Raw genomic sequence first — 21,989 nt, 5'->3', positions numbered from 1 at the left:
AGTCCGTAAAGGACTAGTGCAGGAGCACTTGTGAATGCCCCTGCAGGCTGTTCCTGGATCACATGGCAGACATATTGCCTGCTAGAGCTCCTGCACTGATCTTGCACTCCATGCAAGGCGTGCAGAATCCGGGGGTGCATCTCTCAACTTGCTTGAGAAAGCATAGCAGTCCTGCAGGAGGAGCTATAGAATGTTGCTTGGAATATGGAAGTCTAGTTTATAGTGTTCAGATTCTACCATTGTGACCATTGCCAAGACAAGTGGTTTGAGAAATGCATAGCCACATTTAATCAAAGTGTGTAATCTCCTACTAATATATATATATATATATATATATATATATATATATACACATCCAAACATTTTTTACTCTCCTGCAGAATGACATCATCCTCAGTCTGGTAGAAGGACATAGTTTAAGCAAATGTTCTTACTTCTCTGGAGCCATAATGAAGTGTCTATGGCAAACTGTTCATGCAAGCTAAATTTATTTATTTATTTATGTTACATTTGTTTACTAGGAAAGTCCAACTTGACGTGTCCATTTTCAGTGGAGGCCCGGGGAGAAAAGCTCTGACATGAAACAGAGACAATCAGAGATAACTTGTATAAGTAGCCTAGCAACAGGTAGTCTACATAGTTAGCTTACATAAATACAGTTTACACGCAGGTAATATACAGGTGGTTTATAGTCTTTATGTTTATTACATTTGTAAGATTGTATTATACATAGAGTTACAATGAAATTAGTTGTAAAAGTCCACGAGATTTGAGCTTAATTACAACATTCCTAAGTTTAAGCATCAAAACATTATAACACCTTGTCAACCTAGGAGTAAGAGATATAACAACATTATGAGAGAACTACAACATCAGATTTTATTATAGCACAATGCTTTACCTAGGAAATAGGTAGGGAACATTGGATAAGATGGTTCTGAGTTACCTTGTATATGAAATACAGCAGTTTTAGTACTGTTTAGTTTGAAGGGGCCTAATTATTAAGTAGGACTAGAGGTTACAGTAAGTGTCAATGATGCTAATGTTAGAAATTGAGCTTAATCAGGCGCAAAACAAGGCCACAGCCATTTGTTTGATAGTTGATTTTTTAGGTTTTTTTTAAACTGAACAAGAGAAGTGGTGGATGTAATATTGTCTGGCAGTGCATTCCAGATTTTACCAATATAATTTGTGAAGAGGGAGTCTCCTGCTTGCTTTTTGCTTATGCTGATTTTTATATGGTGTTTGTTGGTGAATCTTAACATTCTATTATTAGTGGCATATGGCTAAAGTAAAGTTTGTAGGGCAGGTGCTTTTTCAGGTTCATATAGTATTTTATGGGCCATTGTTAATTGGTTATAATGAAGGAGGTGTGGGAGCTCTAGCCAGTTCTGTTGTTTGAGAGCCACACAATGGTGGGCTCTAACAGGTAAGTCTTAAGCAAACCTGGCAATTTTATTGTAGCAGATTCAAGTTTTGCAACCTCAGATTTCTTTGGGATTGTTAGTATGGGGGCTGCATATAGCAGAGTAGAGATTAGGTGGGACTGGGCAATGGTAGTTTTAGCATTTTGAGTGAAGTACTGTTTGTTCTTATATAGAGTTCCTAATTTTTTGTGTACTCTTTTAACTGTTTGTGAAATATGAATGTCGAATTTTAAGTTGCTGTCAGTTTCAACACCTTAGAGTTTGATATGCGGAATTGGGGAGATAATGGTATTGTTTAGTGATGTAATGTTAAAGGCATTAGAGGTTAAGGTTGATTTAGTGGGTTGGAAAATCATAAGTTTTGTTTTTCTGGGATTTAATATTAGTTGGGTGTTAGTAAGCCAAGGCTCAACTGCTAAGGATTGTTGCGTTAAGGTTTGTAGGTCTTGTATTGTGGGAGCGGCACATATTACTGTCAAATCATCTGCATACTGGATGAGGGAGGCTTGAGGGGTTGAGTTGTGAAGCTTGTTTGTAACTAAGGAAAAGAGTAATGAACCTAAGATCGAACATTGGGGGGACACCTTGTGTCACAGGTAGTAATTAATGGTGATAGAGTCTGTTGCCAAGATACTGCTTGTTGTCATCCAGTCAGGTAGTCCTGGAACCAGGCAAGAGTGTCTTGGCAAAAGTTTAGTTCAGATAGCACAATTAGTAACTTGTTATGTGAAACCATATCAAAGGCTTTTGATAGGTCGAGGAAGCTAGAGCTTATGTAGTCGTCATTATTCCTATGATAGTTGACAGTGTTGGTAAACTGCTGTGGAGGCGTTCAGAGGTTTAGGAGTGCTGATAAAAGCCAGTAGAGTGGTTTGTGTACTATGATGTGCTCAAAGGCCATGCTGGGTGTTGGTTAATAGTTTGTGGGCGTGCAGTTAGTTAGAGAGTTGCATATGAATGACCCTCTCTAGGATTTTGGAAATGGGGAATAGTATTGCGATGGGATGGTAGTTGGTGAGTTCTGTGGAAGTTCCTCCCTTGTGAAGAGGTATAATTTGAGAAATTTTCCAGATGGTAGGGACTTTATGTTCAGTTATAGACCTGTTGATGAGAATGGATACAGGATAGGCTGTACCCTCAGCTGTTAGCTTTAGAAACTCTGCTGGCAGGTTATCTGCAGCTAATGTGGTGGGTTTTAGCTTCTTAATTAGTTTTTTGATTGTCACTGTAGATACAGGTTGAAGGGCGAAATTGGCTTTAATATTGGAGGAGACGGAGGTAGTGGTAGGTGAGGTATGTGTGGGGCTTTGGTTGTTGGATATAGCTAGTATTGTTTCAGTGAAGTATTTATTGAATAGGAAAGCAGTATTGTCTGAGTTATTAGTGATATTAGGAGAGGGAGTCCTGACTTTGCCTGATTGGAGTATATTTTTTGTGGATTATTGCGATGCTAAGTTTGTATTTTGGTGTAGTAATTAATTTTGTCTTTCTTAATTTGTTGCTTTGCTTTACTCCTAATTTTACGGTATTATAGTAGGGTAGGTTGGGATTTTGTTTTGTTCCATGCTAACCATGCCTTGTCTCTGCATTTAAGTATTGACAGTGTTTCTTTTGTTAACCATGGAGCATGATTTGATTTGATATGTATATTTCTACTGGGGGCTTCAGAGTTTAGTATAGGAAGGTTGAGTTAAAGTAGTCGATTACGTCCTCCAGGGGTAAATGCTTCAGAGGCATCCAGTTACAGTGTTTGAGTATATCTATGAGCATACTGGGGTTGAGGTGCTTTTTGTTTCTTACTTTTTTAAATGTAGTTTGTTTTGGTTGATTGGTTTGGTTCCTCAGTAAATAGGTTGGGTAGTGGTCACTGAGACTGTCTGATAGGCAGCCAGAGTGAGAGTATAGTTCTGGCCTATTAATAAGTAACCAATCTAGACAGGAGTGTTTGTTGGTTGGTTTATTGATTCTAGTGGGTGTGTGGATAAGCTGTGTGAAGTCGTGCAGGTTTATACAATTTTTGGGGTTTGGGGAGATGTAGTCTGACCAGTCAATATTGAAATCGCCCATAATAATAGTCTCCTGAGGTAGTGATGTACTACACCAGTGTAGTATGTTTTCTAAAGCTTGTAGATTATCCCCAGGGGGCATGTAGATACCTATTTTATATATATATATATATATATATATATATATATATATATATATATATATATAATTTTTGAGGTTTATTTTTAATTTAGCAAGTATGAGTTGAACATTATTAGGGCTTGGTGGGTTTTCATCTAGAGTTACTATGGAGAGGTGGTCTTTGAAACGTAGGGCCACACCTCTTCCTTTTTTGTAAGTCTGTCTACACGTAATATATTCTAACCTGGGGGGTAGTATTTCTTTGTCATCTATGAAAGGCTTTAGCCAAGAAGTACAATATCTGGAGTGTAGAGGGAGCGGTTGGCATGTAGCTCATGGACTTCATTGTTTATCCTTCTTATGTTAATATTTAAAAGAAGGATATCAGACTCGCTCCTAGGAAGTATGATTGTTGCTTGGGGGTGTTGTAAGGTGGGGCCAGGATTTGGGTGATTGTCACCACTAAGTGATAGCTTGTCAACTAAGTTAACTATAGTTTTAAGGAGTTTGACTAATTGTTTGTCATAGGACTGTGATGTGCTGGGATTCGAATTTTGGGATGTGAGAGAAGGGAAAGCTGTGTATGGCGAAGTGTTGTTATATTGCAGACGGAGCTACATATGGGGAAGTTGACTGGTGTAGGTGTTGTTAGATAATAATTGAAGGTGGCGTGGGGGAGGTGGATTCTTTGAGGTGGATATGATAGGAGGTAAAGTGGGTTACAGTGGTTAAGAGTAGCAGAGTGATTGTTAGAATGTACTGGTTAAGTGGGTATTTAAGTGGGGGTTGAAAGCTTTTAGATTCATTTGAAATAGAGTGGGTTTTTGCAAAGGGCATTTTTGTAGAGTGGTTTTGGCACAAGGTATTCTGGTAATAGATGTATGTTCCAGAAGGGGTGCTATAGAAAAGTTTTAGTGCCAAACTATATCTAGGTAGATGAATGTGATTGGGTGTATGACTGAAGAGGGGTGGGTTGAGCCCAGTTACCATGAGCTGCCATCTGTACAAATAATCATGATGACCAGGTCAGTATCTGTGACCAATTTGCAGGGACTGATTATTTAGCCAGATAGAACTTGCAGCTAAATTGTAGAGAGCCACAGGACTACACAATGGGAAATTAAATGTAGCAACCAATGCCGGTCTGTAGCTCTATCCCAGTAGGGTGGCTTCAGCAGATTACCTTTCTCTTTATTCTTTACTATTTACTTTTGTACAAGACCTGTTTGCCAGTAAGTTGTATGGAACAAACCAGGTTAAAGGCTAATCTAAATAAAGTCTGAACGGGACAGAGGTTTAGGCAGCGGGGAATGTGTGTGTGTGTGTGTGTGTGTGTGTGTGGGGGGGTTATGGGACTCTGTTGTCCGCTCTCGGTGTACACGCCAAGGCTGTGCTTTATTCAGACAAAAGTGCAGTTGCCAATGTTTTGTTTGGTTTAAAACATGGAGGGTAGCAAATACATACAATTCTTTTGGCTGTTAGAGACAGATTCTGGTTCTTAGGGGAGTTGTTATCACAGACCAATTGGCTTACTAACTGCAGAAGAGTCAGAAGCAGGTCAAGATATTTCCTGGACTTTATTTCTCTAAAAGGAGAAAAAAATGATGCTTAGGTTAAGGGGACTAATAGGGAAAGGTAGAGCAAACTATATAATGATTGCTACGGTGTTGTAAGTAAGCTGCTAGCAGAGAGTAAACAAGGTATTTCCTAGTGCAACATCCTTATACTAAGGTGGGCCTACTAATCTTTACAGAGGTCACACTCACTAGGTATTAAACTGGATTTTATGAAAAAAAAATCGTACATTTTCAATACCTTGGTAATGTTTTAAGCAGTAAAGTCTCAACAACATTTTACTCAATTAGCTTTGAGTTTTCATATGAGACTAAGCAGTTGTAACGGCTTTGTTTGGTTGATGAGACATTTAGAGAAATATGAAAATTATGACAATATAAATAGACTGTCATTTAATACATCTTGAGCTGCACTAGACAAGGGGAAAGTATCAAGGTAGCTATGCTAGCCATAATGGAAGCTTTAAGATGAACTTTTTAAATTAGTTGTATATAGCATAGATTTGGAATTATCACTGTAAATATGAGCAGGCTATATTACTTTTTATTTTTGTTATCTCAGCTGCCTGTCAGTCATCAACCCCCTCCCAGTTAATCAGCCATTTCATTTCCTATCACTAGGCTAAATGTCAGCTGAGAGGAGCCATCAATCAGGCAGCTATGACGGGTGGCATGGGATTTTTCTTCATGCGTTGCTGTGACCCCCATACACATCTAGCAAAATGCCAAGGAGGGGTTATGCAATGAACTGCAGTGAAGAACATCCTCTTACTTCTGCAAGGCGTGTTTCCTATGAAGCAGTCCTTCCTCTTAAAACATGAGATGTGATTTCTCCAGTCACCACTGTAGAGAGTGCATTACCTTTTGCATCCCCGAGTTTGTAAAAAAATCCCTTCACTCTGGAAGAGGTGAAGAGCCTGTGCTTCTTCATTCCTCCCCCTCTCTGTCCTGATCCTCCAGTGCCAGGGCTACTAATCAAACCCTGGTCCCTTCAATCACTGTTTCTGATCCTCCAGTGCCAGGGCTACTAACCAAACCCCATTCTTTTCAATCACTGCCAGGACTATCCTAAGCTCCATGGAGTCAGGCTGAGCAGGCAATATTAGATGCCTTGAGGTGTCACTAGGATGATCCAAATGTTTGGAGGCATCACAAGCATTTAATAAGTTAAAATATTTTGCAGTATATGTAAAATAAAATTTTTGTTCTAAAAAACGAAGATTCAGAACATGATTACACATAATTAGGATGGACTGGCTGGATTATCAGCATTGTCAATATGGTTGAACACAACATATACAGGAATGGCTCACTAGATTTTTGACTTTACAGTATTACTTCTCATACCTCACAACTGTACATATTTTTGTAGAATGTCCAGATTTTGGCCTCAAATATTTGATCTGTTTGTCAAAATCTGTGATTTTCTGGCAAAACACAGAAGATTGAAGTCACTAAATAATGACCAAATAATGTCATATATTTGAGTTTCAGACTTCATATATTTCAGAAAATGTGTGCAAACATAAATCCTGTTATTCTAGTAGCTCTCTAAGTTTATAAGAGCAATATTTAAAATCTGCCCCTATTTTTGGGCCTTTGTCCCTCCACTGTTTTAGGCTTTGTCCAGATATCTTGCATTAAGGGATTGAGAGGTACACTTCAAATATATCAAAGCTACACTCACAATGATGCACAGTACGGTTATCACTGTATTTAGTGCTAGTGTCCTATGCTAGCATAATTCTACTGCTGCATGTATAACCTTCCTGAGATTCAGATCCTGTGCACACAGATATGATGGTGAGTATACATTCTGCTCCATTTCCTTATAGTTCCATTTTGTCCTCTGTGTTGACACTGCCTTGACAAACACACAGTAGTAACGAGTCCAGGTCAGGCTTCCCGGATGTACTTGTGGATGAGTGCTGACTTTCAGGCTACTATTTTTTTTTCCTGAGCATCTTTATATATTACTGCAAAAATTCCTGTTCAGTAATAAACTAACTAAGGCACATATTATCACTGCACAAGCATTTTTTTTTGCCACATTTTCTGTACGGTGTCTGCAGCCACATTTGTAGTTCCTATAAGATGTTTCCCTGATGATACCTACATTGCCACATGCTTCTGCAATAGTTTAGGTGAATGCATGCTAACTTCCTTTTGTAGTTTGTTTACTGCAACTATATATGTTTTGTTCTGTTGTTTAATTTACTTTTGGATGCTGGGCCACTCTAATATCAATCTTACTATGTCTCATATTATTTCCCATACAGAACCATACAATATGTTGGAAGAAAGGGGTCACTTGGCCACCCTATTCTGCCATGTTCCTTCTCTATTAGATAAACTGTAACTATTATGTAACCGGCACTTCATTCGTTTCTTTCATCTTCCTTATCCTTGATTAAAATTGTCTTGCCTTTCTATTCCATACCTTCTTGAGTTATGTCTTTTAAAATACTAGCTTCTCATCAGTGCTAATTTCAGGCACTCAGTTTTTTTCTGTGAAATAATATATGATCTTCATTTTGATCATAGCTGCAGTAGTCTTAGCTATATGGGTTGTATCCTGCCTAGGATATAATGGCTGGCCAGCTTCCAAAGCTTCAGGGCACCATCCTCATGCCCAAACCATAAAGCAGCTCAAGCTGAGCTGACTAAAAGACATGTTTGGGTGCAAAGCCTTTCAGTGCTTTACTGCTGTTGAAGAGTATGCTCCTCTGAGGCTTTTTGAGGATCAACAGTCGACTTATGCTTTTCTTTGCTGGGCACATAGGTTCATTTTTGGAAAAAAATCCATTTTCCTATATGCTGCTAAAGTTTTATTACCTTTCTCTTCAGGGAATTGTTTTAAAGCTAGGAGTGCTGTTATTTAATGGACTGTAATGTTCTTTTAAACAGAGCACTTGTTTCCTTGTGTCAGTTTAAAAGTACTGCAAACTAAATGAAAATATTTTCTTTGAAGAAACTGTGTTTATTTTTCTGTTGTGGGGATGCCATGGTGTTTTCAAAGTGTTTTTTTTACTGTGTTTTTTTCTGATAAAAAGTAATTTTTGTGGACTGGTAGTTTTACCAGCATTTGCTGCTTGTCTTTCCTGGGAAGCAGGCACAATTTTCAGCTTGACCATGGAACAGACTACTAATCCCATTTTGTTGGCCATTGTTCCAGTCACAAAAAGAAAAAGTTAAGCAAAGAGCCTTTACCACCACAGCTGGCTAACAACTTGCCTCAGCCGCAGGTGAGTGACTCTGCTGTGGCCATTTGTTGTACCTCAGACCACTCATCTTTTACCCCAGATCCCTCTGATGTAGCTGTGTAGCACCTACAGTCACTATGGACCAGGCGTTAGCCATGTCCTCTGTGGCTGTTGGAGTCCCCTCAGTGGGCAAAGGAGAGCCACTCTTGTTGGTCCTGGGAGAAGAAACAGGGAAGTTTCTCTGTTATGTCAGAATGCTGTGCCCATCCCAGAGGAAGCAACAGCTGCCATTGGTAACATTGTTGGTCCCACTTTTTCTGTCAAAAAGAAACAGAAAACCAAGCATGTATCTGCCCCTCTGTAAATTTCTTTTGATAGGAGTAGTTTACTGGGACTGATTCAAGGTTTAATTCAGGCTATTTATCATTCTTGCAAAGTAGTTCTTGTAAAAGAAAGAGGAATTCCTCTTTTCTTGAAGAGAGTCAGGATTCTGAATATCAACAGGAAGATGCAGAACAGATTCGGGGTTTTGTCCAGGATTTCAGATTCAGACTCAGATGAGCTCAATTTCACTTATTTAATTCAAATCATACTCTTTTTAATAATGATGGGAAAATTATTTATAGGTATGGAAAAAAGTCTATTCTTCTGCAACTTTGATTTTCAGAATTTGTAATTAAAAGGCTATGTTGTATTTTGTTCTAACATTTTTTTGAACGCATGAGCAATGATTTATCTACAGTTTCTTCTTGTAAAGAAAAATCTGCTTTAAATAACTTTAATTTCTTCAGTTGCACAGATCACTATTCCTTGCAGTGTGTGTATGACTCAGTTGATACTTCTTCCAGGGTTATGGCCTCTGGTACTATTTTAAGGAGGCTTGCTTAACTGCATTCTCATTACCTCCCAGAAGATGTAAACAGTGAGATTTTGAATTCTCCCTTGGATAGAGATTTATAGCTTGGCTCCTCATCTGCAGAGTTGATCAAAAAAGTGTGATGATAGGGTAAGCTGATCCAGGGAATCGTTAATATTTTTCAGCCCTATTTTTACAAATTGTCCAAGAGATTTTCTTTCTCCTCATCCAATTTTGGCAAAAACAGAATAAACAGACACAGCAGTATTACAGTAAACAGACATTTAAGAAGAAATGACAAGGGAGTTCCAAAAAGAAGTCTCAGACCTCCCAAAACTAAGGACACTCCAACAAGTCTGAATGACTGTTCAAGAGACGTTGTGACCTTCTCCCACCCTGGCCTCTTTTCTCTTCCAGAAAGTCTGAATCTCTATTTTTTTCTCTGTGGAAACAGATTGTTTCAGACAAATAGGTTCTGAAGATCATTGATGAAGGCTACAGATGGCAGTGGGAGGAAATTCCTCCGATTAAAGGGGTCATTCCTCATACCGCAGATCAGACTCTTTTGTTTCCACCTGTTCTTCATCACATGCTGTCCCAAGGAGTGATAGAACCAGGCCCTTCTTCATAAGTGGGGAAGGTGTTTTATTCAAGGATATTCCTAGTCCCAAAGAAAGAAAATGCTTGAAGACCCTTTCTGGATATTTCTTTTTTAAACCTGTTTGAGATGGTGTCCGAATTCAAAATGTTATCACTTCATAATCTGTTACCTCTTCTTCCTCTTTGTAGGTTTCTGGTATAACTATACTTAAAAGATGCTTATCATCACACCCTTACTCATCCAGAGTCTTCAGATGTTTCTTAAGGTTTTGAGTTTCTGGATCACATTATCAGTTCTCTGCCTTCCTTTTTGGACTATCTACTGCACCAAGAGTGTTCACAAAGTGTCTAACTATGATTATAGCTCACTGCAGGATACAGGGCATCTACATTTTCCATATTTTTTCCATATTTAGACAATTTGGTTATCTTTCTAGAATCCTTTTCAAGGTATTAGATTCTCTCTCTTGGGTGAGAGATCTCTTGAACAAACTGGAATTGCAAGAGAACATTCAAAAGTCTTTCTTGACTCCCTCACACATAATTGTTTTCCTGGGATGTCAACTACTTGCCTAAGTTCAAAGAGCTTTGCTTTCAGAGGAAAAATAGATCTTTATCTAGATCTATTTGTAAGGTTTTCCACTCAGGCTTTGTGAGGGAATACCTCAGGAATTTGAGTCTCATGGTTTCTATGATTCTCACAATTCCTCTAGCAATACTCCACATGAGAAAGATACAGTGGCCTCTGAAATTTCTTTGGTACTAGCATCAGCACCCCTTTATCTTTACAGATCCCAGTGCTGAGGTTTATTAGAAGAGAAATATTTTGGTGGCGATAAAAGTTTATTTATTTATTTATTTATCCGCGGTGGTGAAGTGGTAGTATTGTTGCCTCACAGCAAGAGGTTTTTCCGTTCAATTCTCAGCTGGAGTGCCTTCTGTGTGGAGTCTGCATGTCCTCCCTGCGGTCGAGTGGCATTTGAAAAACATGCGTAGAATGGGCGTGCCTTCGTTGAAGGTTGGGCGTCGAGCTGGCACTTCAGCAGTTGTAAAAAATCTGCTGCCAATCATTAGCGGACTGGAGTTCCGCTGTGGCGATCCCTAACCGGGAAAAGCCGAAAGAAGAAGAAGAAGAAGATTTTACATTTGCTTACCAGGATAGTCCAACTGGATACATGTCAATTTTCAGAGGAGGTCTGGGGAGAAAAGCTCCAAATAGACAAACTTACATAGATTACACAAGAAGTTGGATAACATTAGAAAATATAAAATATAAAACGACGTGATTATATACAATGGCTTAGTAGTGTTCCCTAGTAGGGACTCACAATTCTCATGGAAAGTTATCCTTACATCTAGGTCTCCCCTTTTCCCTCCCTGCTCCAAAGAAGTCAGTTACCATAGACATTTCAGACTTTGCTTGGGGAGCAGTTTCAAGACAGATAAAAGTGCAAGGGGTGTGGGACACCAAGGACAGATGCAAGCGCATGAATATTAAGAAGATGCTGGCCTGATCAAGGCACTCAACACTCTGATCCATTTTTGATCCCTGGGACCTCTTAAAGTTGTTACAGACAATACCACAGTCATGTGGTACATCAGCAAGCAAGGGGAAACCAGGTCACAACATCTTTGCAGACTTGCCATGTTAGCCATCTGAGGTTCTCCATTCTTTTGGAAGTGGCCAGGAGCAATTATCATAAGCTTCCTCACAGGCTGGAAATACTCATACAATTATCTTCAATTGACTGCCTGGATGAAATGGTCTTAATTCCTTTCAGGCACCTGTTTTCTGAGGATTATTAGTAGGTACTAATGGAGACTAGAAAGCCTGCTTCTATAAAATCATATATTAGCAAATGGAAAAGATCTTCTAGTTGATGCCAACAACATAATCAGCAACCGTTCAGGGCTAATTGTTCTGTGGTTTTACAATATTTGCGTGAGTTAGTATGGACTTTCTTGGTCCTCTATCAAGGTTAATTTATTGGCCATTTCAACATGTCTGCCCAACATACCACTAAACCTGTTTGTGCCAAAAATCTGGCCAAAGCCAAAACTAATGGGAGAACAAAGGTCCACAAATAGGGATAATTTTTAAATATAAACTTATAAAGTTGACAGAGTAACAGGTTTTGCATTAGTATGTATTTACTGAAAGGTATGAATTCTGACACTCAAACATCTATCATTAGTTACTGACTTCAATTCTCAGTGATTAGTCAGAGAACCACACATTTTAAAAGGAACAGACCATAAATATCAGACACAAATCTGTACATTATGTGAAAATCTGGACAGTTGAGAGGAATGCTGCCCCTTGATCCTCATCTTTCAGTGTAGTCCCATGCCAAGATCTTCTTGAAAGGGTTTTTGCAGAACTGACTTTCCAGAAAACTGGTGCCTCCTCATTGGGATCTTAATTTTGTGTTAGTGAGCTAATAGTCACTTCATTTGAACCAGCTAGTCTGACTGGCTTGAGGTTCTTAACATGTAAAACAGATTTACTGATTCCTCTGACCTCTGCAAGAAGGGTATGTGAGTTGCAAGCTCTTATGGTGAGCCAACCCTATCTCATTTTCCACAGGGACAGAGTTTCTTTGAGAACTAATCCTTCTTTTATGCCTAAAGTGGTATCTGAGTTTACTTTAAGACAAAATCTCCATCTCTCCATTCTTTCCTGAACTTAAAAGTGAGGGAGAAAGCATACTCCATACCTCAGATGTCCACAGACAAGTCAAGTAGTAAGTTGACAGAACAAAATGTTTCAGATCTTTGGATCATTTGTTAATTTCTTGTAAACATAAGAAGAAGGGACAACCAGTTCCAAAACACATTATTTCCAAATGGTGGTCTAAGACTATTAGCTGTTGTTGCACTTACCATAACAAATCTACTCTAGGCAGGGACAAGGCCATCTCCATCAGGGCCTTAACTTCATCCATGGCTTTTAGGAAAGGGTTGGATTTTAGAAGTAATCTAGAAGCTGCTACTTGTTCTTCTATATATAATTTTACAAAGCACTATAAGTTTGATTCCTTTTCTAGATCTAGATCAAGTTGTGCTAGGACCATTCTCTGAGGACTCCTGGGTCATTCTCTTTCCACCTGCCAAATGTACTTATCTATGGTAATTTAGGCATATATCTAAGGATACTGCAGCAGTGATCAATATGAAGAACTTAGTACAGTTGTGTAAGCTGAACCTACCATAACAGTAGATGTTTGAATGATCACTTGCTGCAGCCATTCCCTCCATCCATCCCCCTTATTTTTTGGTGTATTTTTTTATGCCAGGGTGTGGGCATTTGTTTTTTATTGTCCTTTCAGGGCTCTACCCCCCTCTGCTGGCAGGAAAGATCTGAAGGGCTTTGCACCCAAATTTGTCTTTTAGTTAGCTCATCTGGATGGCCATTATATCCTTGGCAGGATATGACCCACATAGCTAAGGCTTCTTGCAGCAGTGATCATTCGAACATCTACTGTTATGGTAAGTTCATTTTGCACAAGTATATTTTCATTACATTTGCCTTTGATAATGCACCTTGTAATTTCAAACTGTATTAAATTATTTTCATACATCTGCTGTCTGTCAAGTGAATATATTTCAGAAATATAAACTTATAAAGCAAGGTGCAAATAGTGAATGTCTGAATTAGATGAATTTCTGATTTTGATTGTGTTTTACAATACCCTCCACAGAAATATTTTAACATATAAATGCTGAGATGTTTTACATTACATGATTTTTGGGGAGCCACCCATCAGACTTAAGTCATGTGTACCCTGTGAAGGACAACATAATGTAAACTAAACATAGTATGTGATCTTATATTGTGAAGTTTCCAACGTTGCATAAAACACAACACTGGTTTTAATAGAATTTCATATCCACACTGGACTGATAGGGCTGTTTTTACACCAGTGGATAATATCTGTATCTTTTTACTATATTATACCACCATTCTTCTTCACCTAATACTTTGGGATATACCAATAAGTATATAGAGGCCATACTTCTCTGCCTGGTGGTAACATGAAGACCATAAACAAATGAGATCCGTTGATACATAGACCAATAGTGAATACTTTGTGCAGTACAGCTTATTGTTATTACTATTTAGGATTTTCTACTATCTGAAGGTAACTGTGTAATTGGTAGGCTTATGAGGCTTTGCACTACGTGTATCTATCTTTTGTTCTGGAGCGTAGTGATTAACAAAAAAAACAAAGTCAATAAAATGACATTTAAATCACATATCAGCACTATAGAATGCAGTCTCTGGAATGATTCTTGGAGCTACAATACTAGTACCACATTCAAAATTGTTTACATTTCTTATAAAATCTCAAAACACTACCTATACCTTAAGTAACAATTCAGTTCTGCGTGAGGTTAATTACTGACAACAGATATGCCAAGCAAACACATCTATCAAAGTATATTTATATGAAATACTTTTCATTCTGCCTTGAATGTATTACCTGCAGTGCTGCATACTGCCCCATGAGGTAAAGATCACAGCCCGGGGCCCATTGCAAGTCTTCCGTAATTGCAGGCCATCCATCTAATACCTTAGCACATATAAAAAGGAAAACAGACACACTTAGATGCCTTCCTTTTAACAAAATAATGATAAAGAATTAGATGTAAAAAAACAGAATTGTTTCATTGATTTAAATGCATGCAAGTATATTTGTCAACATATGAAATAATATCATTTATTTTATCTGAAAAGTCAAATATACTTAATGCAAAATGCTTGTATGAACATAAAAAAGCTGCAGACTATCAGCTTCAGGAAACGATCTAACTGATTTCCAGAATATTGACTGTTCCTTTCTTGTATTTCATTAGCACATATTATTGGCACTTTGTGAAATAAATGTATTTTTTCTTCATTTGCAAGAGCTTTGGAAAAATGAACATTCTTAATTAAATTGTATATGTTCTTAGATGTTACTACTGTTAGTAGCTGTAATTGAAGGAGATGCTTATTCCTATTTAGAGGAAATATATGAACAATAAACAGGCAATTTTCTTACATGCAGTTATATTTTTGCCTTGGGCTCTACTAGAAGAAAGTGTTGTTGGTTTGAAAACGTACTTTGAAAAGGAGATGGTCATGTATTGGTGTTCTGACAGATGTTGTATATAATGACATGTGGCCATGGTCATGTATTGGTGTTCTGACAGATGCTGTATATAATGACATGTGGCCATGGTCATGTATTGGTGTTCTAACAGATGCTGTATATAATGAGATGTGACCATGGTCATGTATCGGTGTTCTGGCAGATATTGTATATGATGAGATGTCGCCTTGGTCATGTATTGGTTTTCTGACAGATATTGTATATGATCAGACGTGGCCTTGGTCATGCATTGGTGTTCTGACAGATATTGTATATGATGAGATGTGGCTGTGGTCATGTACTGGTGTTCTTTTTTTTTCAAAACAAGTTTATTGTTTTAACATATAAGAGAAATATCATAACAATTTTATACAAATAATTAAAAATAGGTATTATTATAATATTCAACAAAACAACTAAAGTATTTACAAAGACATCCACTACAATCAGATCAATTAATTAAACTAAAATACTGTGCTATTGAAATTAGAATTTTTTTAACAAATTTTGTAAATTATCCCATACAATAAAATGTGATGTTTTTCTAGTTGTTCTCATTCTAATTGTGCTTATTTCCATATGACACATTATATTCATAACATTTTTAAATTCATTGAACGAAGGAGGTGTATCTGAAATCCAATTTCTAGTTATTATTTTCCTAGCCACTGCTAGGATAGACCATAACAAGGGAAGCTTAATCTTTTTAACACATTGAGGTACAGGTTTGTTGAATAATATAAGAGACTTAGAAATAATGAAATTATCTGTAAAAAGAGCCTGCAAAATTCATTAATTGACTTCCAGTATTCTTTCAACTTCATACAGTCATAAAACATATGAGCCCAGTCAGCATTAATTTCTACATTACATCTCTTACATAGATTATCTTTATTATTAATTTTATTCATCATCAAAGGTGTATAAAAAGATCTATGTAAAAATTTCCATGTATAAAGTCTCCAGACAATGGAAGATGTAGTTCTATAAGCAGATTCCAATATATATTGTTTATCTTGTTGAGTTGGTGGGTCCCCATTAATAGAGGTGAAATAATTCCAGTATGAATCTACATTGTAAAAAGTTTCTTGTCTGATAATTTTATGTATATATGAAAGTTTACCTTTATCAGAAACTTTATGCTGTAAATTTATTATCAAGTAATCAATCAGTTTTGGAATAGATTCTTTAACTTTTATAGACATTAGATCTATTCTATCAATGAGATGTTGTCTAAAGATCTGAACCTCTAACCAGCAAGTTTCTCTTAGATCAAATTCTTGTTTTAAGAAATCTAGATTTTTAACTTTATTATCAGATATCAGCTGATACCAGTACTTTAGATTATTATCTATAGCTAAATGAGCTCCTTCAGAAGTAGATGACATAAGCATACCCTGAGTATAAATTATAGGAATACAATAAAATTCCATTCCCTATACTTAGGGTGCATGAATATAAAGTTACGATAACTAATAATAATATTTAATGGGTAACAGACCATATGTTTAGGTGTAATAGGTGAAGTACAAAATTCCTTTAGCAACCACAACATGGAGTTATTTATAATCATATTTTTATGTGTTAAGGAGATTTTCATGAAGTGCATACTAATTAGCTCCCAATAATCTTTCCATTTTGACATATGACCGATCTATTAATAAAGTAATAACTTTTATAATAAAAGAGATAATATATAAATTAAAGTCTGGAAAAGAAATACCCCTTGAGACCAGCTATTAGTATGTTTCTTTAATGCAATCCTAGGTCTATTAGGTGCCCATAAGAAATTTAACATTAGTGTATTCAGTTTTTTGATAGTTATTTTTGTAGGTGAAAGTATTATTGATTGTATTAAGTATAAAATCTTGGGGAATATTATCATTTTAATAATTGTAAGTCTCTCCTCCATAGTAAAAAACATATTATTCCAGGTATTAAAAGATTTTGTATATTAAGAAAACAGGTATTATAGTTATTATATATAATAGATTTAATATCTTTAGATAGTATTATACCTAAATAAGTTATCTGACCTGAGTTGGGTACATATTTAGTAAAATCACTAATGAGAGTATTTTTTCGTATATATAGGTAGTATTTTAGTTTTTTCTTCATTGAATATTAAACCAGAAATACTTTTAAAATTCATCATTTTATCAAATAAAGACTGCATAGAAGAATTAGATCCTGCTGATGTAATTAGAACATCATCTGCAAAAGTTGAATTTTTGATGTTGTATTTTCTTCTATTTCAAAACCCTCTATGTCAGTACTGTTTCTAATCAAATTAGCCCAAGGCTCCATTACTAAAGTGAATAATAGTGGAGAAAGTGGACATCCTTGCTTTGTACCTTTAAGAATGGGTATTTTTGTGAAACATATGTTCCTACCTTAATATAAGCCAGCGTTCCTTTGTATAAATGCTCAATTAAATTTACAAATGCATCAGAGAAATTTGTGCATTTCAGTAAGGTAAACAGATAGTCCCAACTTACTGAATCAAATGCTGAACCTATATCAAGACTAATAAGTGTTAAATCTTTCTTTTTCCTATTTGCAAAATCAATTAATGTTAAAGTTCTTCTTATATTATCAAAAGTATTTCTATTTACAATGAAGCCCGTCTGATCTATGTCTATAATGCCGGGGATAATTGTCTTCAATCTATCAGCAAAAATACTCATAAACATTTTATAATCAACATTAAGTAATGAGATGGGTCGATATGAAGAACATCTAGTTGGATCTTTATTAGGTTTTAAAATTGGTGAAATAAATGTATATTGCCAAGATGGGGGGGTTATTAACTCAGTTTGGGCCAGAATAAAAACCTTATGTATTAATGAATATGTATTTTTGGAAAGGATTTTATATATCTCTGGTATAATACCATCATTACCCGGTGCTTTGTTTGATTTAAGCTTATTTATTTGTGTAATAACTTCTGTATATGAAATACTCTTGTCCAATAGTTTAATCTGTTGTTTATTAAGCTTTTTATTCATGTTTGTGGTTATAAACTCCTTTATTTTATCTTTAGGTTCCATGTTAATGTTGTTATGGTTAATCTTGTGAAAGTGATTTCTAAATTCATCCAGTATTTCTGGTATACTAGAAACATTCTTCTTTTTCCTTAGAGAAAAGATTTCTTTGATATGGTTTTGTTTATTCAATCTTTTTGTTTATGTACTGGTGTTCTGACAGATATTGTAAATGATCAGATGTGGCCTTGGTCATGTATTGGTGTTCTGAAAGATATTGTATACAATGAGATGTGGCTGAGTCTTTTTAAATAGCTAATAATTTCTAACATCAACATTTGCATTATTCAGCATTTTCTACACTTTTAAGCAGATCATTTTTTTTAATTTGGTGAGTGCACACATAAGCACAATACTCTGTTGGGATATATTAATTATGTAAATAATGGCATCTTTACTCTTGCTTTTAATGTACCTGAGAATCTGATAGATTACAGTGTAATACACTAAGGTTGTTGAAATTTAAACAGTCTGATATGTCAGTTCTTTGATCGCCTTCAGAGTATGCAGTCTCCAGATTCAAATCATTGGAGAATGATGTATTTTTGATTCATTCGTTGTTGTTATTTGTTTTTCGGCTTTTCCCGGTTAGGGGTCGCCACAGTGGAACTCCGGTCTGCTAATGATTGGCAGTTGTTTTTTTTATGGTGCCAAGTTGCCAGCCCGACGCCCAACCTTCAACGAAGGCACACCCATCGTACAGTGTAAATTATTTATTTAATATTATATTTGTTGGCAGATTGTGTAAATTATATAAGGAAATGCCTTTATACTTTCAACATCTAATAGTACGTGGACAGTACTTCTGACTTTATGATTGTTGCTAGAATTAGTTTGAAGACAAGAAATAAAAATTAAAAGCTAAAAAGCTAGCACAGATCTCTAAGATCCCACTATTCCAACTTCCTGACTTTGTATATAAGACTTTTTGCCAGTACCTTCTAGCGACAATGTCTCATAAAGCTACTTCATATATCAATATATCAATATATCAGTATTATTATTTTTTTATATGAAACCAATCAAGTAAGGCACAGTAGTGAATGCTTTGCTGTACATAAAGATGTGTCCTTAGTAGAAATTGCTATTGGCCAAACAAGTTAGATAGGAAAAATACAACTGAATTGAAGGAAGAATGAATTTCCCTTCTGAAAGTTATGTTGATATAGGTTGGTAGAGAGACATGATGCTAAAAAGAACACAGTTTGGGGGTAGAATTATGAATTCAGATGGCATTATTATTATTTCTGTTTATTTATTTTATGTAGTCTCTCACCAGGTTGCCCAAAGGGCTGGGCCCATTATGACAGTTAGTTGGTAATTAGAAACATTTGCTTTTGGGGTTGGTAATTGTAAACAATTTGTTTAGTATCCCATCTTTTGAAATGGGATTACATCAATTATTTTCCAGATGGAGTAAAAGAAAAACACATTTTGAACATAACAGTCACAGAGAAGCAACAAAGGAGATAGAGCTAAAACATGAGGGGATTATTTTAAGAAAGAATGTGGCACAGAGGAACACTCTCCCAGTTAATAGCTGTGTCGTGTTTGTCTGAATTAGGGAGTGAATATAATGTTTATATTATATGAATGACTGATGTAATTGCCCTTGTGTAAAGTATTAGTGAATGCCATGAAAAATCCTTGTTCAGAAACAGTCTCCCATCATGGCCAAATGGCCAACACACAACTTCACCATTGTTATGGGAAGGGTAAATAAAGTTTCTTTAAGTATATGCGGTAGGTGGAAATGTGTGAGTCTTAAACCTAACTTCTTTCATTTCTATTTACAATGGATGTGACAGAGTTTCCAAAAAAAATGGTGCATACAGCTTCCAGCTGCAGCAACAACCACAGGTAGGCCCTACACTACTATCTCTTGGAGACCTCCATTTGACTTACCAAAGGCACACTAGAAACAAAAGGCCACCTCTCCTATCTCATATCCTAATAGCAATGAGTGCCTTAGCCACCCCCCCACACATACAAAGATCAGTACTTCTGTCACTAACGTTTTCACCATTCTCTGTATCCTTATGTGCCAAAGGAGTTTTCTAAAGCCATGCATCCTGCAATGTTTCTACACAGTATTACTACTTTAATAAGGACTTCATCTGCAAATGTTAAGTATGTACCTTTTGTTCTGATCCAAAACATCAGATTAAAGTGATTCAAAGAGAAGATTACTCATTGTTTGTAGCTCAGGAAATGATCTCAGCTATATGTCAAATGCTGCTCTCTTTTCAATACTAGATCCAAACCAGGGATTCTGGCAGATAATGTTTTATTATGAAAACTCCATAATATGGACATTTAAGTTAAACAAGACTCAATTAAGAAAGAGTGTCAAATATCATATACTTGTGTCATATGCTAATAACTGAGGGACTAAGGCCTGATACAGAAGTGAATAATTATGTAAATGCTGAGGCAAGAAGAAATACAAAAATTACATATGTTTCTAGTAATGATGCATTGTGATGTAAAGTTTGTCTGAGGTAAGGATACAAATACAGAACAAAACTTGGCAAGAATGGAGGTATGTATATAGGAAAATAATCCCCAAATGCTCAATAATCTAAATATAGTACTTTCATTAAAATAATATGGTGTGAGTAAACAGGTTGTTTTTAAAGTATGTTCATCAATTAAAATGGTAGAAAACTGTGTCCCCAAAAGAGATTAGATCATTGACTATGGGTCAAAATCATTTATGGATAGGATCATAGGTGTTTACTAGACTAACGACCACAAGGGCCTTTTTAAGCCTGGCCAAGCATCCCAGTCTCTGACATGAAAGAGATATGCTCAGATGTAATTGATATGGCTATGGTAAAGAAGTTTAGGTGGAAAATGCTAATATATTTTACATATCATATTTAGAAAGCCTTTGTACAAAGCATCTACAAGACTGTAGAGATTGTTACCTGAAAATGAAATGCAGACCAAGCAAGGAAATGCACACTGAACACGTCAGCTGGGACATACTTACTAGAGAAGCATGAATAATTCCTGGAAGAACTAGCGGTTCCTAGGGTAACACCACAATTATCAATGCCAGAATAAAAAGAAAACAAACTATACAGATGAAAGTGGCATTGACTCAGAAATGCAGCTACTAAAATAAGTTACAGTGAGAAGTTGGACTGAGCGATAATTTATTTTATTTATTTATTAACAGTTTGTTAACAGGTAAGTGGACCCTTTTCAGCCACAATCTAGTCCTGGTAGGCAAGAATACATACTTTTATTAACACTATCAATGGCATACTTAGTTTCAATTATACATTTGTTTTTCAAATTATAGAATTTGTATAATGATATACAGCTCACACAGGCCAAAAGTTGAGATTTAACTGCAGACACAGACATCTATTAGAGTAACAATAGATAAAGTGACAAAACAATTATAAATCTAATTCAACATTAATAAACTGGTGGCAAGACATATAATTAAGTACATATTAAGACATGTAGGTATACAGTATGAATTATTTGACTGTCTTATTATGTGATACAGTTATTGAGTTAAATTATTTGTTGTTGAATGGCAGTTAAATTAGAATGTGTACGACTGAATAATAGCATATGCCATATATACATGATTCATTGTTGGCGATGTTTATTGTTTGGCTCAGAATAAAGTATTTGAATGATTGCATTTACACTATGTACAAAAGAATAATGGCTCGGTATTACATACAGTCAGCATTTAGTTTGAGTAGCACTGATATCCATTGTCCCAGATGTAATTACATGAAATATCATTGTGGAAATGTTACGTAAGGAATGACTTTGTCCAATGGTTGGTTGTTCCATAAGGCTGGGCCCAGTTTGCTAAAGCTGTTCTCTCCAATAACTGTTTTCAATGAGGACATATTCAATAAGATTACATTTTTCTGAGTGTTTCTTAGGAAGTATGACTCTTCACAGAACATGTTATTTCTCAAAGGAGGATGGGGCAGTAACCTTCTTTTAACACAATATATAGCAATATACCTAGGACGTAGGTTGGCCTTT

The 21,989-nt window shown here is 36.1% G+C and overlaps 1 protein-coding gene across 1 annotated transcript in view; it reads right to left on the bottom strand.

Moving 5' to 3' along the window:
- The window catches only part of LOC122803455, a 726,176-nt gene that overhangs the window by 40,262 nt on the left and 663,925 nt on the right, over nucleotides 1-21,989 (bottom strand). Inside the window, exon 9 of the mRNA XM_044073073.1 lies at nucleotides 14,272-14,361. Coding sequence (XP_043929008.1) covers nucleotides 14,272-14,361 — 90 coding nt within the window. The remainder of the gene's footprint in view (nucleotides 1-14,271; nucleotides 14,362-21,989) is intronic.

Source organism: Protopterus annectens, chromosome 5.part1 (assembly GCF_019279795.1).
Source record: "Protopterus annectens isolate FY-2018-M chromosome 5.part1, PAN1.0, whole genome shotgun sequence".
Lineage (NCBI taxonomy): Eukaryota > Metazoa > Chordata > Ceratodontiformes > Protopteridae > Protopterus > Protopterus annectens.
Note: the sequence above shows the minus strand (reverse complement) of the source record. Positions and strands in the feature narration are given on the sequence as shown.